The 20,057-nt window shown below is 38.6% G+C and overlaps 2 protein-coding genes across 3 annotated transcripts in view; one reads left to right on the forward strand and one right to left on the reverse strand.

Moving 5' to 3' along the window:
* Positions 1–1,501, reverse strand: part of efcab14 (EF-hand calcium binding domain 14) — a 44,754-nt gene extending 43,253 nt beyond the window's left edge. The window contains exon 1 of the mRNA XM_046051900.1: positions 734–1,501. Within this exon, the coding sequence (XP_045907856.1) occupies positions 734–909 (176 nt within the window). The 5' untranslated portion in view covers positions 910–1,501. The remainder of the gene's footprint in view (positions 1–733) is intronic.
* Positions 1,499–20,057, forward strand: part of LOC123972400 (adhesion G protein-coupled receptor L2-like) — a 126,765-nt gene continuing 108,206 nt past the window's right edge. Inside the window, exons 1-3 of one of the 2 annotated variants that reach the window (XM_046051895.1) lie at positions 1,499–1,820; positions 2,861–3,621; positions 9,825–9,905. The gene's annotated coding sequence lies outside the window, so the exon portion shown is untranslated. The remainder of the gene's footprint in view (positions 1,821–2,860; positions 3,622–9,824; positions 9,906–20,057) is intronic. The other variant, XM_046051896.1, reaches the window with a different exon arrangement.

Consider the following 20,057-nt stretch of genomic DNA (forward strand, 5'->3'; position numbering starts at 1 on the left):
TGTTTAACCCAAAAATCTATTGATCGACTCCAGACTGTCCAGAACTCAGCTGCCAGGCTTTTAACCAGAACAAAGAAATATGACCACATTACTCCTATTTTAGCTTCATTACACTGGCTCCCAGTATGTTTTAGAATTGACTTTAAAATTCTATTGATCACTTTTAAAGGTCTTCATGGCCTCTCGCCCTGTTATATTTCTGACCTTTTAGTGCCATACGCACCAGCACGTACCTTGAGATCCTCGGGCAGAGGTCTGTTGTCTGTTCCAGAGTCTCGACTGAAAACTAAAGGGGACAGAGCGTTTGCTGTCAGGGCCCCGAGGCTCTGGAACAGCCTGCCCGAGGAAATCAAGGCGGCTGAGTCAGTGAACTCTTTTAAGTCCCTTCTTAAAACATACTTTTATAGGAGAGCCTTTCCCCGATCTTATTTGACTTTATTTTATCCCTTTTATTTTATTCTATTTTACTAATTTTATATTTATCTTAAACGTGTATTTTAGTCTTTTCTTTTCTTTATCTTGTATTGTTTTTGGGGTATTATTGTCTTTGCACTTGTTAAAGCACTTTGTAACTTGTTTTTGAAAAGTGCTCTACAAATAAAGATTATTATTATTATTATTATTATGATGACTATAACGTTAATGCAGCAAATTACTGACACTATTGACTGAAAAAAACACACCCATACTACATCTTATACCGCAACAAAACGTTATTAAAACGGCTACTCACTTCCCAAAGTTGGCTCCGCTGCTCAGGTTGTTAAACTCATCGTCGTCCGAGCTCGAGTCGGACTCTGAACCCGGCGGCTCGGTTCGGAGAAGTCGGTGGCCGGACCCCTTTTTGGTCTTCTTTCTCTTGCTGTCCCCGAGCCCGATCAAGGCATTCAGCTCCTTCCTCTTCTTCATCTTCTTCTGAGGGGTCAGCGAACCCGCTGAGCCCGATTTAAACCCGACTAAATCCAAAGTTTTGTCCAGTTTGGTGGATGTTGTCGTTTGTAGCAGCTAAGCTAATTTAATGTTATCTTGCTAGCTTGAATTACAACCACGCAACGGTGCTAACGAATATAAACACATCAGGCTTTGCCGGTTGGTTGCCTTGTTGACTTACACCTAATACACAGAAATGTTTAACAGGGAATCGGAATTACCCTACTCTCCCCCCAAAACGTCGCTAAAACAACTTTTTCTACTAGCTACCGAGTTATCACATACGTTAGCTAAGTCTGCTAACACCTGAAACCTGCTAATGTTAGCTAACGAGGGTTGAGTATTGTTACTTGGACTACCACGTCGTTTCTCTCCGCGGTTTAAAAATAGCTGCCCCGACGTCACTCATTCTAGAAACACTGCATGGGGTCGTTAAATAGAAAAACAGTATAAAACCTATCTATCATAAAATCAAAATATGCGGCACTGCCTATCCAGCAGTCTGTATTGTTCTTCTTCTTCTTCTTCTTAGTTAATGGCGGATTGCAAACAACTTTTAAGTGCAAACCGCCACCTACTGTACTGGAGTGTGTAACATCATATCACTCAGAGATCAACCTCAATAAGGTGTTCTCATATTCTGTTCACCAACCCAGTGAGCCTGTATTGTTTGGGCAGGGCGTCCAAGTAACCTCACAGCTGATTGGTGCAAAGACCTGCTACAACTTCCTCTTCTCTGTTCTTGTAGGGAGCGACATAGTGCGCAACACCAACCGCCACTGACAGCCAATTTAGGCCGCCGCATTAGAAAGTCAAGAATATGCAACTGCAGAAAACTGGATGGACACGAAAAACACGTTAGAATTGAATAGTTTAAAGACAACAAGAAGGTATTATTAGCATTTCAAACAATGCGGCAAATATTATCTAAATATATTGGGACCAAGCTAAACTTGAGAAGAAACAGTCTTGACAGTAACCCACTAGCTAGTTCCTAGCCAAACAGCCAGTCAGTCCCTATTTCCCCCTTTCAGACGACATTTCAATTAGCCCTAGATTTCCCTTTTTTGTGTTACACACCTCATGTGAGCGTGTCTGGTATTTTGCACTTTGATTTTATTTTGCTCATTAGAATAACCAAGGGAAGGTTTATTTTTTTTAGATTTTTTGGGTTCGATCCAGTGAAATAATCAAAAACAAAAGCAGGTCATCTTTATTTTTTCATCTTTCCTCTATTTACAGTGTTTGTTTTTCTAGGTGTGCAATATACTTTATTGACAGTTGTGATGATATCCTGTTGTTGACATTAATGATTCTCAGCAAAAAATAGATGATGTGTTGATGCATCTGAGCATCACGACTTTATATGGTATTTAGCATTTGCTTATTGTCATAGGCTATATCTGTGTTAACATGATGATTATTATTCCAACCACATTGCCAGCCTTAAGCAGAGCCATTTGTAGAGAGCGGAAACTAATTATTTACATTATTTATTGATCAATTTGTGAATCATTTGTCAGTTGATAGGGAAAAATTAGGGCTATCAGAATGTTTGTGCCATGATGCTGTGAGATGTCTTTTTATTACTTGTCTTGTCCAAAACCAAAGCATGTTCATTTTACAATGATATAAAGCAAAAGGCAGCAAATCCTAGCATTTGAGGCACTGGAACCAGCAAATGTTTGGCATTTTCCATTGATAAAAGACTCTAAAGATAAATCAAGTATCAAAATTCATGTTAACTAATAATTTTCTGTACATACATTGTTGCAGCTCTAATTTGTATATTTTCATACCTACAAGTTATCCCTTAGGCCTTTGACATCTTTGTGTCAGTGTGTTTTAGTATTTACTTAATGTTGCAGAAAGAATGCACCAGATTCTATTAAACAGAATTTCATTTTTTGTTTCGATTCGCCTCTTCCAGCAGGGGTCCGCTAGAAATCCAGCTGACCTGGAGCGCTATTGGGCTGACCCAGCAAGACACATACATGGGCTGAGTTGAAGCAGAGTTGCTGCAGACTGGCCTTTAGCTCTTTTTCATTGAAAACGGACTCCCACTGGCCTGCTTTTGGCTTTGAAAATATGTTCCTTTATGTGCCTGGAACCCCATACTACCACAGTACAATACTAATAATAATGACACTGAATGAAAATCTCCACACTGGACCAATTTACAAACACACAAAGGAACTGAGATGCTCCTCAGCATCTCAGTATGAGCTTTGTTATTGAGTTGCAGGAGATGAGGCCCACTGCTGATGCTTTATTATCTTCAGAAAAGAATTTCTTAAGGCGATGCTTGTCAGTTCACAATAATAGCATGATGCCACCCACACAAATACAAAGCTAATGTTATAGCGTAGTCAGACTCTTGTGCCTGCCCTGTTATTTAAGTGCACTAAACTGGGGCATCTACTGTATTGTTTTGAATGCATTTACTGTGAATCCAGCAGCATCGTGTAGGTAGCAGTGCAAAATTCAATCAGTGGCTCATCTCTTCTGAGAACACCTGGTGTGGGGACAAGCATCACGCTGAGGGTCTGCGCAGACCCCCGCAGGCACGAGGCTGTGAATCAAAGCACCAGAGGTGTTTCATCTCTTCTCTGGAGTCTCAGTTTTTCATCCAGGGTTAAGACTGAAAGGATGACACTTCAACTTATGGCTCCTCGCATCTACAGCCACGAGGTAGGGAGCATCAGGCATTAGAAGCCCAAAACTCTGATTACTACAAAACACTTGTTTTCACACTTTGTTCTCAGCAGGGGTTCTCACATTCTCACCAGGAGTGATTCCTGCAACCGTCAGGGCAGGGAGCTGCCTTGGGTGCTGACAGAGAATGTAAATAGCGGTTGCATGATAGGAAATACTGAATAGAATTGACTGCTAATTGAAGGCTTTCATCTGACATGGCATACTGTGTGAATGCAGATCATCATCAGTTGGAAGCAGGGCTGCTGTTAGAATACCAATTTCTCTCACCAGGCATTTTTACCGTTTATTTAGAATCTTTCAACCATTATGTTGGATGACTCAACTAGTAGACATGAAAATTTCATCATAAAATATATGCTGGCTGACAGATAAAATGGGACCCACATGGTATTTAGAACTGTGACACATGCTTGAACTTATGAACTTTATCTCTGACAGCTGCCGTCTGATGCTTCATTAGGAATCAAACGCATCATGTAGAGTAGAACACAAGCTTTGTTTTCTATTCGCTTTAAATGTTTGTTCTTGATTCTTTTTCACATTAAAGGCCCTCAAAACATATTTCCTTTATTTCATTCCTACTACTCTCTGCTTGCACAATGTAGTGCGACGTTAATCTGTTTTATGAACTGCATATCTGTTTACCTCCTGTCAGCTCTACGGCAATGTTACCTTTCACTTTTCACAGTTAGCTCTGTAGATACTGTTAATAGTTTTGTTTGTTTTTGTATATAGTGTTTTGATCCTCAGTATCTTAGATAACCTTTAGCAACATTAGCTATTCACTCAGTGGAGCACCAATGTTAGCTCTGTATTGTTTGGAGAATCTGACGTCCAATCGGGGCTGGGATTATGAACGGGGCCGTCATCTTAATAGATAGCTAGCTAACTGCAGAGCTAAACCTCTGAATAACAACAGAAAAATGGCGACATAGCTCTTGTGAGTCGATTTACAGAAATTACAAGTCCTTAATCGACATTTTGTTTTAATGGTTGAAAAAAACATTGGATTAATTGCACCTAGAAACTACATATACACCTTCTGTGTCAACTGAAAATGACACTGACGCTAGCGTACGTCACTCACTACTGATTGGCTAGCTCAAAATAAAACAGGGCTGCAACTACTAACTAACAATTATTTTCATTGTTGATTGATCTGCAGTTTATATTTGCGATAAATCGTTTACTTGCTTGATCTATAAAATGTGTTAAGGATTTGGCAACCTCTTAATCAAAAATGTGATAACAGTTCGGGATTTGTTTGCTGATGTTACCAGGGAACTGTCAATCAAATCGGATCAAACCACAGTCACACAGTCCTGATGGAGCAGATTAGTTTTAATATTTAGTGTTAACTAACGATCAAGAACTCTCTGCCCCTTTTAACAAACTACTAAAGTTACTTTAATTTCATGATATTTATAATCCTTTATAACAAAATAAATATCACATATATTATGTATCAAAAACCACTGCCAGTTTTAAAAATTCTAATTGTAATCCAGCAAATGCTGATCTATGCTTTTATTAGTTTTCTTTCTTTTATTTTATTCATCTGTTTTTACATGTTTGCTGTCTCTGATTAATAAATAGATACAGATTATACTGTACAGTAAATACAGTAGAAGAAAATAAAATTATAATAAAATATAAAAGAATCCATAGTAAAAAATTGAATAAATAAAATACCTCTGATTTAGATGCAAGAAGCTTACATACTTTACCTAGACATACGTTTACCCTGTCCACTTCTAAACAATACTTTAAATTAGTCTGTGTGACCTTTATCTTTGTTTGTTGGTTCCTTTTTTTGTAACTGTGTAGATATTTTTTTAGAAAGTTAGGGTTAAAAAACATTAACCAAAAAGTATTTTTGTTATGAAATGTTTATGTAATTTATTTAGAATATGATTGAATTATTTAGACTACTCAAACTTTAGTCTGTATGATTTCTCCAACAACTTTGGTGCGGGGAGTTCAGTCATACATCAACAGCATATCCAGAACATGATACATTTGTGGCTGCAGATGACACTCATATGGAAATGACAGAGTTTTGACATGAGAGTAGGGTGAACCGAAAAGGTAGCTGTCAAAGCCAAGAGTGATCATTCTGTAGCACTTGAGTGACCCCCATTCCAAATGTCTTGTGTCACTCAGTCTGGCTCTTATAGGCCTCTGATAGTGTACAAAAGGGAATCAGCAGGGGGCAATGTTCTCACATCAAACAATACTAGACATGCAGAATAAAGGCAACACTTGAGCTAAGGACAGATGAGCTCTGAATCAGTGGCTTGGCTCAGTCTAATGACAGCAGTGAAAATATATTTTATATCCAGCACAGCAGTTGTCCTTGATGATTTCTGTGCTGTATCAATGACTGCAGTATCCTGTGCAGATGTCTTATAATTGTAAAGGACTTGTACACCTAAATATTTTACACACTGCCGGAGTCAACATTACACACATACACACACACACACACATACACAGTCAGCTATGTTTGGGAAGCAATATGCATTTGAGATCATATAATCATTAATTATTAACACGATTGTGGGTAGCCAGGAAATCTTTATTTTCAGAGTAAAAGCAAAGACAGAGAGGGAGATGACAGTTTGACGACCATTTGCAGCTTTCATTGTGTCAGTTAAATGCCTTTAAAGTAAAAGAACATGTATCGGACAGGAACATCATGATTTAGCGATTAATTCTCTGTCTTCTGCCAGAAATCCCACAGTGGCAACACTTAACTGTAGAGGACACCACTGCAGTGATACAGCAAAGGTCTGATATAATCTGAAATGGATAAAAGAGAATAGATTAATAAGCTAAGCAAATGAAAGGGGTGAGAGAGGGACGAAAAAGCACACAGGGAGAGCACTGATTTGATTGAATTTATGGAAAGTTCAAACTGTATGGGCAGTAAATTCAAGACCTGTCTTGAGTTTATTGATTATCGTAAATCTTTTGCTCCTCATATCACTCGTAAACATATTTATGTAAATCCACATGGAAGCTTATACAACCCAGCTCAATGCTATTAATGAAGCAGTTGTACTGATGGGTCTCCCATATTGTGTAATGCAGCATGAGTATAAGGCAGAAATATCAGACATTTTAAATTCAATGAGATTTAAGGATTGGTTTCACAGACAGACAGCCAAAGTTCTCTTTTTCACTGTATTAGACCAGGATTAGTTTAATCCATGTCTGTGAAATAGGCCCCTTCGTTTTCCTGGTAATGTCTCCAGTCCGCTAGGCATCTTCTTGTTCAGTTCTTCTGTTATTTGCTAAGGAGAAGAAGAAGAAAAAAGAGACAATTGAAATCGACATAATTGGTTTTTTTGGAAGTAGTTTCAAGCACGGTTACTGATTTGCAGAACAGTCAAGAGAGGGCAGAAGTACAGCAAAAGACAATAAAGGAAGAATAAAAGGCAAACAAGGAGAAGAGAAAACGTTTGACATGTAAAGGGAATCAGAAAACAGAAAAATGGGAGCGAGAAGGGTTGTAGAGCATCTGAAGAGGTAAAATTCATAGACATTTTGCAAATTTGATTAAAAACTGTTTATGTTAGTGATTAAAGCATCACAGAGATGGAAGAGATTTTATTGATGGCAGCATATCTGCAGACACCCCAGAGACGACAGTAACAATGCACTTTCACTTTCACTGTTCTAATAAGATGGATCAGGATTTTGCAGACCTTGTACCTGTTTTTCCAAGAAACCCCTCAGAGTGCATGGTGGGGGTAAATTGTGGTAAACAGAAATACTGCTCTGGCCTAGATTTCTCTCACACAGCGGCTATTTTATGAAGAACATCCAGCTTGCAGCAGACCAGACTCCCTTTACTGCAACTCATCTGTGACACGGGCTGATGGGTTTTATGCTGTGAAATGCGGCTATGCATTTGCTGTAGCTGCTGTTATCAGAGATGGAAATTCTGAGTTTGTACCTCCCGTAGTTTTATTGTATTGCTAGACGTGTGATGGTTGTATCATGTTTTATCTTTCTGCCCATGTCTCCTTGCTTATTTAAGTCCTCTTTCTAGAGTTTTCCTCAAAATCTACTATTAACGGCTTACATCTGTCTGTTTCACACTGAGTGGTTTAAAAAAAAACATCTCCAAGGCAAATACAGAGAGAGTTATTTTCTTCCTCAAAGACAGGGAGGGAAATGTGACATCCTATCCCACACACTGTAATTTTAAGTTCTATTGGCAGTTGCATGAACTGGATTTTGTGTGTGTGTGTGTGCGTGTGTGTGTGTACAGTAAATGTGACTGGCAGAGGTACTTCTGAGATCTAGTACTTAAGTAAATGTAACAATTGTGTTGAAACACTCTGTTATAAGTAAAAGTCCTGCATTCAAAATCTTTCTGCATTTAAAGTACAGATGTATTGGCATTAAAAAATATTCTTAAAGTACCAAAAGTTAAAGTACACATTATTATGAGCCATTTCAGAATAATATATTATACTGTATAATTGCATTACAAGTATTGATGCAATAATGTGTAAGCACGACTTTAGCTTAATTTATAATAATACATCATAATCCATCTGTTACTTGTATTTTGTAATAAGCGAATCTGCATAGAAACTAGTAAGTAAAGCTTCCAAATAAATGCAGTGAAAAGTAAAATATTTCCCTCTGAATACTAGTGTAGTACAAGTACAATTACCTCAAATGTACAGTACTTGAGTAAATCTCACTTCCCACCACAGTACTGCTTAACATTAACTTCAAAGAATGAGTAATATATTTGTTGTGCACATATTGCTCACAGTCTCTCCAGATTACTTCTAGTTCTTACATATTTTAGCAGAATTGTCTCCATGTGGAAAATATGTGTGGACATCTGCCTATGTGTATGCATTAACTGCCTTGTAATGTCAGTATCACCTAATCGCATGCTTTCCCCCTCTGAAGTCTAATTATCCTAATTTCACTTTAATAATTCCACTGATTTGAACACAAAATGTATAAGTGTGAGTTCTGACTGTTAGATTGCCTGTTTCATTCTCAGAGAATTGACACATGTGGGGTTTGAACTAACAGCCACATCTGCTCAGTGTTAATGCAGCCTGCACCTGATTGGAGTGTTACAACTACAACGAGCTAATGGTCTAATCACATCCATGCACGTGGTCATGGCATAATTTCAACCTTAATACACTATTTACTTTTCATTTGCTGTAGTTTAGCCTGGAATTATTCAAGAAAACGTGCGTGAACCCACTTATTATACACTTTTTATTATATATTTTGATTTTCAACAAGATAAAAGAAAAAAAAAGAAACGTAAAAAAATAACGTTTAAGCTTCAATTGTAGATATTTTTCTGGATGGTTGGATGATAGAGAAAGCAGGTCAGTTCATGTTTCTTTCCGTGTAAACAAACATGAAGTGGCAAAAATAGGTTGTTTTTTTTGTTTGCCTTCTGAACGTCATCTTAGTCACAGCTGTGTTTGGTCAAGAAAAAACATTCACACAGACAAGTTAAGCTTGTCACTAACATCATGCGGTTCCTCTATCTGAATGCCGTACTGTGTTGTTATTTGCTTGCTTGTGGTCGATCCTCTACCTTGCTCGATTCCTGCTAGTCTCCCTCAATCTCGGCCATTAATGAGCTGGGTTTGTGTTGTTTTTTTGCCCTCAAAACTATTGCTGACTGGAGGGCTGCGGGTTGTCCAGTGCATGAAAAGCGCAGGAGGGGTGTCTGTTTATGAGATAGTGTAACCATCATGCCTGGCAAGGACAATCGCAGCAGCATTCTCAGTGTCGCTTGATTCTGCAATGCCTCGTCTGTCTGCTTTGTACTGCAAACCCCGGCCATGTGTCTCTGATTCACTGTCTCTAGAAGCTATTCACTTTCAGGAATGGTGTAATGTATCCAAAAATGTTCTCATAACTATTGCTGACTATTGAGAGTAACAAGAATGTGCCCCAACTAGTATTGTTTTTTTAACAGTAACAAACAAAATAGAAATTTGAAAAATACAGTAGTTGTTGTGTATTAGCATAATTTCTCCTCTGCACGTTGGATGCCAAATGCAATGTGCCTCTTACTTATACTGAGGTGCAGGCAACGCTGTTTAGGCTCTTTGTGCTTGGCTGTATTCATCTACTGTCAAGCTGAAGTTGATCTGCAATTCTCTTTGTACCAGATCCTCTCCCAGCATCTACGATCCAGACGCACGAGGGAGAAACCTTGACGAGGCGCATGAGAAGAAAACCAGCACATTTGGGTATGACTAAAACCTTCAAAGCGTTCTCCGTCAGCCAGATATTTTTTGTGATTCAGCCTATAGTGCAGACGAGCAGCACATGGAAAAAGATATTCTATATTTTCGGCAGCATGTGTTATTTGTGTTTCTCCGGACCCTGAGGTTCACCGAGCCCTCGCAAAATGAAGTGAGAGCTTGCAGCAGCTGCCAGATGGCTTGTAGTATAGAAATACTACCTCCTCTGATGAGGTCGAGAGGAAAGACACATTTTTTAAAGAAGAAAGGAAATAAGAGGATTAGGGCTGATAATGTGTGTGCAGCCTCCCACTAAGTGTACCCTGTTGCAGAATACCTGTGGCTCATGTAAGGGCCTGTTTACAATGGATTCATAGACATTCACAAGACAAAGCAGGAGCATTTTGTTTTTTTGGTGGAGGTTGTGTTAGTGCCAGATGTGATACAATCTTCTTTACATAAAATACACACGTAGAGAACTGAAGGTCATCAACAGTTTGTAGATGCTTACAGCACAATACTGATGAAGGCTAATGTATCCTTTTGTTTTCTTGAAGCACATATTTTTAGTGGTAAATTGCACAAACATAATATGCTGAATGGAAAAACAACCCTTTTGCTGCAACAACGTAATTTGTTGTTATTCATTCTAAATTGCAAGTAAATGTGGCAAAACACCTTAACAGCAGATGGGCTCTTAAAGCGTCCTGAAAATATTTAAAAGTGAATTGCATGACCTTAATGAACAGCCTGTGAGTGTAAAAAATTATCTAAGAAATGTTGTTATCAAAGAAGACTTTGTGCAGTTGTAAATCACTGTCCTTGTTGCTCACCATATGCAAAGGATTTACTTGCAATCTAGTGTTTTGGAATACTTTCCTGCAAAAAAATTTGTGTTTTGCTCAAGGTTAACTCTGTCCAAGTTTTGCAATTGAAGTAATTAGTAAACTGAGTGGAACATGTGTCTGTTTGCTTAAAAAGACCAGGCAGAGAAGCCAAATGTGATTGGAAAATGCCAAAAAAAAAAACAACTCTTCCCACACTTGCCTTATTATCAAATCCAGGTAATAAAAGGATTGATTGATGAAGACGTTGGCAGAGCAGCGAGAATTGCTCTCTTGCCATATTAACATACGGTAAATCACTGCCTGCTGAGTGAAAGATCTGGCATTTGTGCCATCCACAAACATTAATAAGACATAAATAAATAAAATGGGGGAAAGGTGATTACCCTATGTCTGAGGGGATTTTGTAGAAGGATGGCTCAGACAAAAGGGTTTCTACATTTTGTGCGAGCTCCCTCGCAAACCTCTATCAGCTTCCTAAGTCATATCAGATGTTTGGGTTTTATTGGGACTTGAAATAGTTATTAGCCTGAGCTCCCATCCTGCTGGATTTATCTCCTGCTAAATAAAGACCCACATAATAATGAGCTCTGCTTAGTGTGAAATCCTAACTTTTCTTCCTTTAAAAAATTATAACAGGCAGGTGAAATTGTAATTAATATAAGAGGTAATATGTCTCTTAACAGGAGTAGTATCCTCGGAATTCATCTGAGATGAAATAAAAAGTTTACAGAGCCAGCCTTATTACCACCGAACTGCTAAAATGGATTAAAGGAAAATCTCCATTAAACAATGAACAAAATAGCCACAGCGGCTCTGAATAGAAACCTCGCTGCTGTGTATGAGTGCAGACGGTTTGCTCAGTCTGCACTGAAAACCTTCAGCAGAAGGGATTACGAGAGAAGGTAGAGCATTTATGCCGTCCACTGCATGTTTCCTAAATTACACTATGCAGGTCATTTCCATAGGGGGAAAAAGTAGGCCTGCGGCGTATCTAATTTGTCTATAATACCAGCAGAAATAGAGAATCTCCTGCCAAGCAGCATCTCAACTTCTGCCTTTGTCTGACATACTGTTGCCGGAATTGCAAAACTCTGCCAATCTTCTGCCGATATTCCATTATATTAGACGTAAAACCAAAACGAGGCATACACTGGGAGGACTGTTTTATAGATATCCCATATGCTAATTCACAAGTATTTCATTAACAATTTAGTTACGATAGGAAATGTAGATCGAAAACACGTTAAACATGAATCATGTTTACTGTTTTTCTTCTTCTATAACTGGCAGTAAATAAGCAATTCAGTATATACACAAAATGTTTGTTTTTTTATTTACTGGACTATTCAGTGTTATAATTCACAAATGTATACTAAACCTGATTAACAAAAACAGAAGAAGGAAATAATGCAGCAGTACATTGTAGATAACTTTGCCTGTACAGATATGAATGCTTGCAGAGGAGATCATGGGCATGGATGAACTAATAAAACAAACAAAGCTGCATTTATTTTATAAGATGAGATAGAATTATAACCATTCCAATCCCAAATGTCTTTTCTAAAAGATGCTCACTATAACTAATAGAAAATGTACTATGCTTTCTATATACAAATATAGATCTAAAGGCTCTGACATGTATGCGTTTCTTCCACTTTTCACCTCCTATATTCCTGCATTTGGCACAATGCCCAAGAATCAAATTCAAGTTTTGGATTCCATGCAAATCCCATTCCTTGGCAACAATACCTGGTATAAAATGAAAGCACTTATTCTTCTCAGGAGGAGAAATAAAAAAAAAATGAATTCCTCTGCATGGTCAGAAACGAACAGTCATGCTGATTCAATTTAACACTGCTACAGGAGTGTAAAAAATATTACTCAATAAATAGCGGGTGCACTGTTAGCATTAATTTGTGTGTTTTAAATATATGAGCACTGCTGCTACTGATGCTGTCACTGTTTTTACACTATTGTCATGTGGGTGCAAAGTGACAAAACAAGTTGGCAAAGCAAGTGAAGTCTTTTTCTCAGCTTGTTTTTAAATTGCAGTAGAGGCAAACTGCGCCAAAAAGTGTTTACCATTCAGGTGTCGGTCAGAGGGTTGGATGTGCTCAACTATTTCAAATTGATTACAGGGTGAAGGATGGCCGCTAGACCTAAATTTAGGAAAGCTTTCACAAGTGAGATCTGAGATTTTATACTTCCTTCACATAGGCTACAGTGAGACTGCTGCCTGTCGCTCAGGGTTACAAGCTGCTCCTCTCCTTGTGTTCAAAGTTAGGCACGTAGCACAGATCAGACCTAATGTAACCTGACAGGGAAGCCAAAAAATGTCAGACCTTTTTTTTTCTCAATGTCGAATTTCTAAGTTTTGTAATTTTCTAGCTATGTTGTAAATCTAATTGTCTCTTCTTTAATAATCAGTGATGGTGCATATTTCCGTTGTAACCTCCTTTTAGCCACAGATGAAGGTTAACCTTTGCTTGATGAGAAAGAGAGGAGAAAAAAAGATGAGAAGACGGTTAATTTCTTTTCTTCTATGCCTGCTTCCTTTGTGTCCTAGTTAACATTAATATTATAAATAAAACCTTCCAAAAATAGACAACATAACCTTTTGTTCTCTCTCAGGTAAAACAGTTCAACACTTTCAAGCCCTTTTGACAGAGTTTTTCAGTCTAAAGCCTCTGAATATTGCAAAGTTCAACATCTACTGTAGCTTTTACTGCATTACACGGTCCATAAAAATATAGTGGTATTAATAGCAGTTGTACTTAAATTTAATAACAATTAACATGGCCAAATACAAATGTGTTAATTAGAGCAGTGACATACTGTATATCTACACTCAAAGAAATTAATAAAAAACATCCATCCATCCATCCATCGCCAACCGCTTATCCTGCGTACAGGGTCGCGGAGTAATAAAAAACATACTAATAAACCCAGCTGCAGTTTCTAAGACAAGTGTTAAACCTTGTCACACTGCACTTGATCTGGTGTACATACTTCTGTAAATATATATAATATACTTTTTTTTTTGCTTAAGTGTATATACTGTATATATACTTACTTAGTCTTAAAGGCTGTATTGTAAGTGATAAGATTTTGATAATGTATTTATTTCCTAATTAGGTAAAATCAACACACACATCTGCTTTAAATTTAAGTATGTTCATTACAAATAGCCATACCCAAAATGTGTCATATTCTTGATGTCAAGGTGTTTAGTCAAAAATATATCAGTAGTCAATTTTGTCAGTATTGTTGTTAATGGGTTCAATGTCCAGACTCCGACACTAGCGTCTTACCTGCAAAAATATAAATTTTCCTGCAAAAGTGAAGGATTATGTCAATATTTTTTTCACGATTGACATGGTAATAAGCCAGAGAGTTAATAACAACTTGGAGATTTAACAGTGGTAACAAAAAACACAGTAATTGTGACTGAAATGTCTTTTGACACTCATGTTTCAGGCGACCCAGGACCCGGCACCATAATCCCTGCACTGCTTACGCTCATATAAATAAATAAATGTCTTGCTGCTGTATAATTCACACCGCACCGTGCCACTGCTGTGTTATATGTCATGCTGATAATGACACAACGCATTTGTCAGTTCACACCCTCTAGTTTGTCCCTCCCATCATCCTGTGTTTGGATAAACATTTGGGCACTTAGAAATGTGACTGTCAGGGCTGTAAACTGTGTCGGGGATGCTCAACGGCAATGAGTACAACGCCACTTAACATCGTTTAGCAAGTCATAGAGTACACTTCGGCCACAACGAGCTGGTACACGATCAGTAAAATACAACAACACTGTCCAATTGACTGATATTAGTGTCAGTTCTCTTGTTAACACAACTGTGGTAGTCTGTTTAACTGCTGTGAGTATAGACCCTATGTAAAAATCCATATCGCTGCATGTTGTCACCACATGTCTTTTTCACAGTAACATAATTCCTATAATAGGTGTCTGGTAACACTCGGGGTCTACTGTATAATCAGTGCAGAAAAGGCCCCAGGTGCTCAGTTTATTGTATAAAATGAAATTCATGTTGATAGGTCAATCTCAAAAAGTAAAACTGGGCAGTGTTGTTGTACAAACTGTGGGGCCGTGCTGCTGCTGTTCTTACTTACTTTTTGCGGATCACTTACTGTGGATTTCTAGAGCTGAAGAGTAAATTTTGTCATACCGTATGGTGCTTAAAAACAAGAGGTTAGGAAAACATAACCTGCCTGTCTGGGGCAATATGGTGTGGAATGACCTGCTGTTTCTGCTAATTCCCGGTGCAAGAGGAATCCAAACAAGTACAAAAATATCAGTCTGTGCCAGCGAGAGAAAATAACAAATGTCGGTGGGTCTGATTCTATTGCACACTCAATAGAGTCAGACAAGAAAACATAATGCCTAATCAGATAATTGGGTCCAGAAACTGACAGAATGAATTACCCGTCTGTTTGTGTCACAGCCGGTGATAACCATGCAATTTTGATTTTAAAAACATCATAATATTTTGATGAGGTTCTGCAGGGCCCTGACAGATGGGGGCAAGATAGCCATCCTGAATGCACCACATTACTTAACATAATAGATAACCCAGGGAGAAGTTGATCTGTACACGTGACCAGTCTCTGCTATTATTAAGTAATACATTTATTTTTAAATTTGGATTTCATTTGACAAAATCAAAAATCCAGCTCTCTGTGGAAACTGACAAAATGTAACAAAAGGTTTTCCTAGACAAGTCAAAAATATAACCCAGTTCAGCAATGGATAATATTGTTAGTTAAATAACTAAAATAAAGTGTCAAAAAAAATTTCCCTTTACCACCAAATACATTTTTATTTGTCTTTCATTAGCTTTTGTTATTTTGTTTTTCAAATTCATTATACTATTTGTCTGGTCTTGGCACATATTCAGTCATTTATCTATTCTCTATTTTCCTCACATTTCCGAATTTTAGTGCTATGGGCATATTTATGTATGCCCATAGCAGTGATTTGTCCAGGGTGTGTGTTTGTGTGTGTGTGTGTGTGTGTGTGTGTGTGTGTGTGTGTGTCACTGGAGCAAACAGAGTTATTTCGCTAACTAGCTTAACTGGAATCACAAGTGGCAAAACATACATGAGCCCCAGCCTTTTCAGGTGTCAAGCTATTTAAAGCTAACTTCCTTAAAAGAACTACTCTACAAGTTTATAGTCATGTTCTGCACTGCATACTGCTGTAACATCACTGCTTACACTCTAACAGTGGCTGCAAGCGATTTAGCCCACAAGCAAAATCTAGCTAATGCTACTAGTTTTCATTCCGTTTTTTTTTGGGGGGGGGGGTTGTTTGACACTATGAGAAAAGACATATTAAATCATTCCTTTTGATCCTCGATGAACACAAGAGACATACACTTGAAGATGAAGATAATATTATGAAGATAGAAGCATTTTGTTCCATGGTGTATTTTTGACTGTATGTTTGACTTGTAGTATGTAGCTGCATGTTGGCAGTTTCAGGGCTCCATAGCTTCCACTGAAAGATATATATGAAATTATGTTGAACAGAACTATAAGCTTTTACCTGTCCACTTTTCCACTTGCAGTTGCAACTACCTACCTATCTATCTATCTATCTATCGATCTATCTATCGATCTATCTATCTATCTATCTATCTATTCATTTATCTTAATGTGAAATGAAAAAATTCCTGCTCACATATTTTCCAAACATTTCAAAGCCCCCAAATTCTGAAAAATACAACAAAAGGTTGCATCCTCTTGCTGTTCATTGGTTAATAACTAATGTTTTATGCTCTGTGGAAATGTTATTTTCAAATGAAAGTCTTCACTTGATACAGATTTAACCAATTCTTTTTTTGCTGTTTATTAAAGAATTATTTTTAATGTTTAATAGCGAGCATGTGAAAGAGGGCTTCATCTGCCCATGTCATTAGATCTGGCATTGAGGATCTCTGGGCATTACCATGGGGAGAGATTAACCCTGTCCTCTGCTGTTTGATGTGGTCGGCTGATGTAAAGTCAACTGCGTGAAGATACACGAACCAGTCTTCATGCTAATGCTTGGATTTGTGTGTGAGGCATGTGAAGATGGCATATGAAGCATGCACTCTGCTAGCCATCTTCCTAACAGCTTCCAGCCAAGGATGATGTCACTCCTTGTCCCGCGGAGGAGTAATCAGTCTCCTGCATGCCTCAAGGGCCCCTTAGGAGTTATCAGTCTTTGATAGTTGTCTCTATTGCAGCTGATTCAATCTGTAACATCACTTTAGGCCTCGTGTGAGCATATAACAAACAATCTTAATCATTTCTGTCGTTAGAAGTGGAGAAAATCCTCTGTGAGCCTTCCTAGTTATGTTCTAGTTGCAGAGTATTAATAGCAGAGCAGACAAAGTGCTACGCCTTGCAAGGGGTATGATTACATAGGTGCACATGACAGAGGGAGACGGAGAGCGGCACAGAGCACAGATTCACACGCGCACACCCGCAGGCTGATACAAACACACAGAGACACACACGCACAGCTCAGTGTGCCACTTCCTCATCTCCTGCTGCTCTGTCCTTAAACCTTTTCACCCTCCATGCAGGGAGTAGACACTGTGCTCTTTTCTCTTTGTCATGGTAATAACACTAAGCCTAACTGTCCCCCATTTTGCCTGTCAACTTGCATTTATTTTGTTTTCCTTTTTTCTTTTCTTTCTCCGGCATGTACTGTCAGGTTTCTTGGGGTACGTTTAAGTCCCTCCCTGCATCATTCACCACTCCTGGAACCAATTATATTATCCGGCCAGCCCTTCAGCCCTTTCAATTCCTACGGAGGGAAGGACAGAAAGAAATCTAGATCTATTATTTATGCCAGCAGCATCACACCTTTACTAACCTATTCTTAAGATCCCACTCAAGAGATTTTCATTCCTCCCTCTGCTTTCTCTTTCCATCTCAAACTCTTCGCTCCGTAGTTTTTCATTCTTTCCATGAAGTGTCCCCTGACAGTGTGAATAAAGGTCTTGTTGCTTGCGACACCCAACATACTGCTGTGTGACACATTTTCTGGTGTAGTCTGCCATTGCAGCAGGATGCTTGCCTCAGAGCCTAACTGTATTTTCTGAGCTTTCACCTCACCCCTGGCTATCTGCTGTGCTCTGGCTTAAGGCTTATCCTCAGGCCTCTGCGGAGCTGCCGGGCCAATGAACACTAACAACTTTTCCTTTGTATGCTGTGAGAACCTCTCTACACTAGCACTGGCACATTTACTACTACTACCTACCTCTACTACTGATATTATTCTGTCTGTCTATTAGTGGTGCAACAAAAAGTTGTATTATGTTGGATTGTTCAGCACAAGGCTCTCTATTCAATGCATGTGGTGTTCAATTCACCATGCATTTTGTTCAAAATCTCTTGCTGAAGTGGTTGCTTAGATGAGATCACATCTCTTGTTTTTGACAGCACATCTGGTGTTTGTGTTACACTGTGAAGCACTGCTTTGCTTTTTTTGGAATATATGGTGCTGAGAAAACGGTCGTAATGGGGCAAAAATTATGTTTGTTTTTTTTTTACATTTGAATGTTATCTCTCTATCGAGATACAGTACCTGGCCAAAAGTATGTGGACACCCAAAGATTACACCCAGATGTGCTGTAAATGTTGATCATCTTATTCCTAGAACCACAGGCATTGATCTGTTGCAATATTAACCTCCACACTTCTGGGAAGCCTTTCCATAAGAGTTTGAATGCTGGCTGCGGGGATTTGCTTACATTCACCCACAAGAGCATTAGTGAGGTCAGGCACTGATATTGGACAATAAGGCCGGGCTCACAGGCGGTGTTTCAATTCATCCCAAAGGTGTTGAATGGGCTCAAGGTCAGAGCTCTGGGCTGACCAGTCATGTTCGTCCACACCAAACTCAGAAAACAATTTTTTAGGGGACTTGGCTTTGTGCACGGGGGAATGGGCATGTTAAAACAGTAGCTGTTGCCACAAAGACAGAAGAACACTAATGTCCACATACTTTTATACATACTATCCAACTATCTAGTCATCCCTCATTATCTACCTACCTACCTTACTCTCTTCTAGTAAAAATCGTCATGGCTGGTGTTTTGCAGCCTCGCTGTAGCTAACACAAGATGTGTTGCCACAACGTCCATTTGACTCGTGGATGCCTCTTTCACGTTTTTTGACACCACTTACAGGTAAAAACAATCTACCTCCTGTAGCACATGTGGTGTTCTTTCAAAGGCATGCAGGTAGACATCACATAGTGAACTATTCTTTCATCTTCTCAGTAGCGCTATTGCAATCAGACAAGGCTTTGCCCATATAATCACTGGCTTTGATATGGATGCATTTCCATTGAGATTTGTGTATCATCAGTTCTTTTTATCTTGTATAACTCAGCTGCATATTACTGATATTGGTATACTCTGACTGCAAAGTGATGCTTCACTTCTACAAATTTCATATGAAAGTGATTTTTCCACCCAAAGTTTCTGACTCTCCTATGGTTTTACGGTGAGGTGGTATCCTGTGTATGAGGCTGATTGAAATTCCAGTGCTACATTCAAAGTTGTCCTCAGTATCAGTTGAAAAGCTGCCCTCTGTAATTATCCTAATCGCAGTTTTAAAAGCAGTGGGGCTGTCAATCACTCCCATGCAGGATAATACACATATTGGCTCGAAATGAGCTGTTCGGACAAGCGCATGTGTCAGGAATGTCACTAGTTGAACAAAATGCCCTCTATTGTTGTTCTGTGACACCTGTGGCTACCTTTTAACAGACAAGCTCTAATTAAGTAGTCAAAGAAAGATGTAGATGGGGAAAATGAATGCTAATTTCTCTACTTTATGTATTTTTAAGTAATTTATTATGGCTTATTATCTATAATTATTGCTGTTGTTGTTGTTGTTGCTGGTTGTCTTCGGGCATTGTCATTGTTAGAAACCTTTAAATAAACACAAATACAAACAATGAATACTTAAATGCATACAGCCGAATATAATTTCTGAATGTTGGAAGAATTTAACCTTGTTCATAAAAGCCCAGATCAAAAGTAGACAGCTAAACACCCAGCAATCATGTTGGAGGCTCATTGGAGACCAGGAGGTCATGGATGTCTTTTGGAACTGCACTACTGTAAAGCCTTTCTGGTACAATGTAAATGTAAGCCTGCATGGGGGTCACTTGGATACGCCCGCATGGCTGTTTATTTTATATTTGTAGGTAGCACGTTTGTGTTTGTTTTTGTCTATTCCACCTCCCAACAGGAGTTGAATCAACCAACTAACTTGC

This window comes from Micropterus dolomieu, linkage group LG06, assembly GCF_021292245.1.
Source record: "Micropterus dolomieu isolate WLL.071019.BEF.003 ecotype Adirondacks linkage group LG06, ASM2129224v1, whole genome shotgun sequence".
Classification (NCBI taxonomy): Eukaryota; Metazoa; Chordata; class Actinopteri; order Centrarchiformes; family Centrarchidae; genus Micropterus; species Micropterus dolomieu.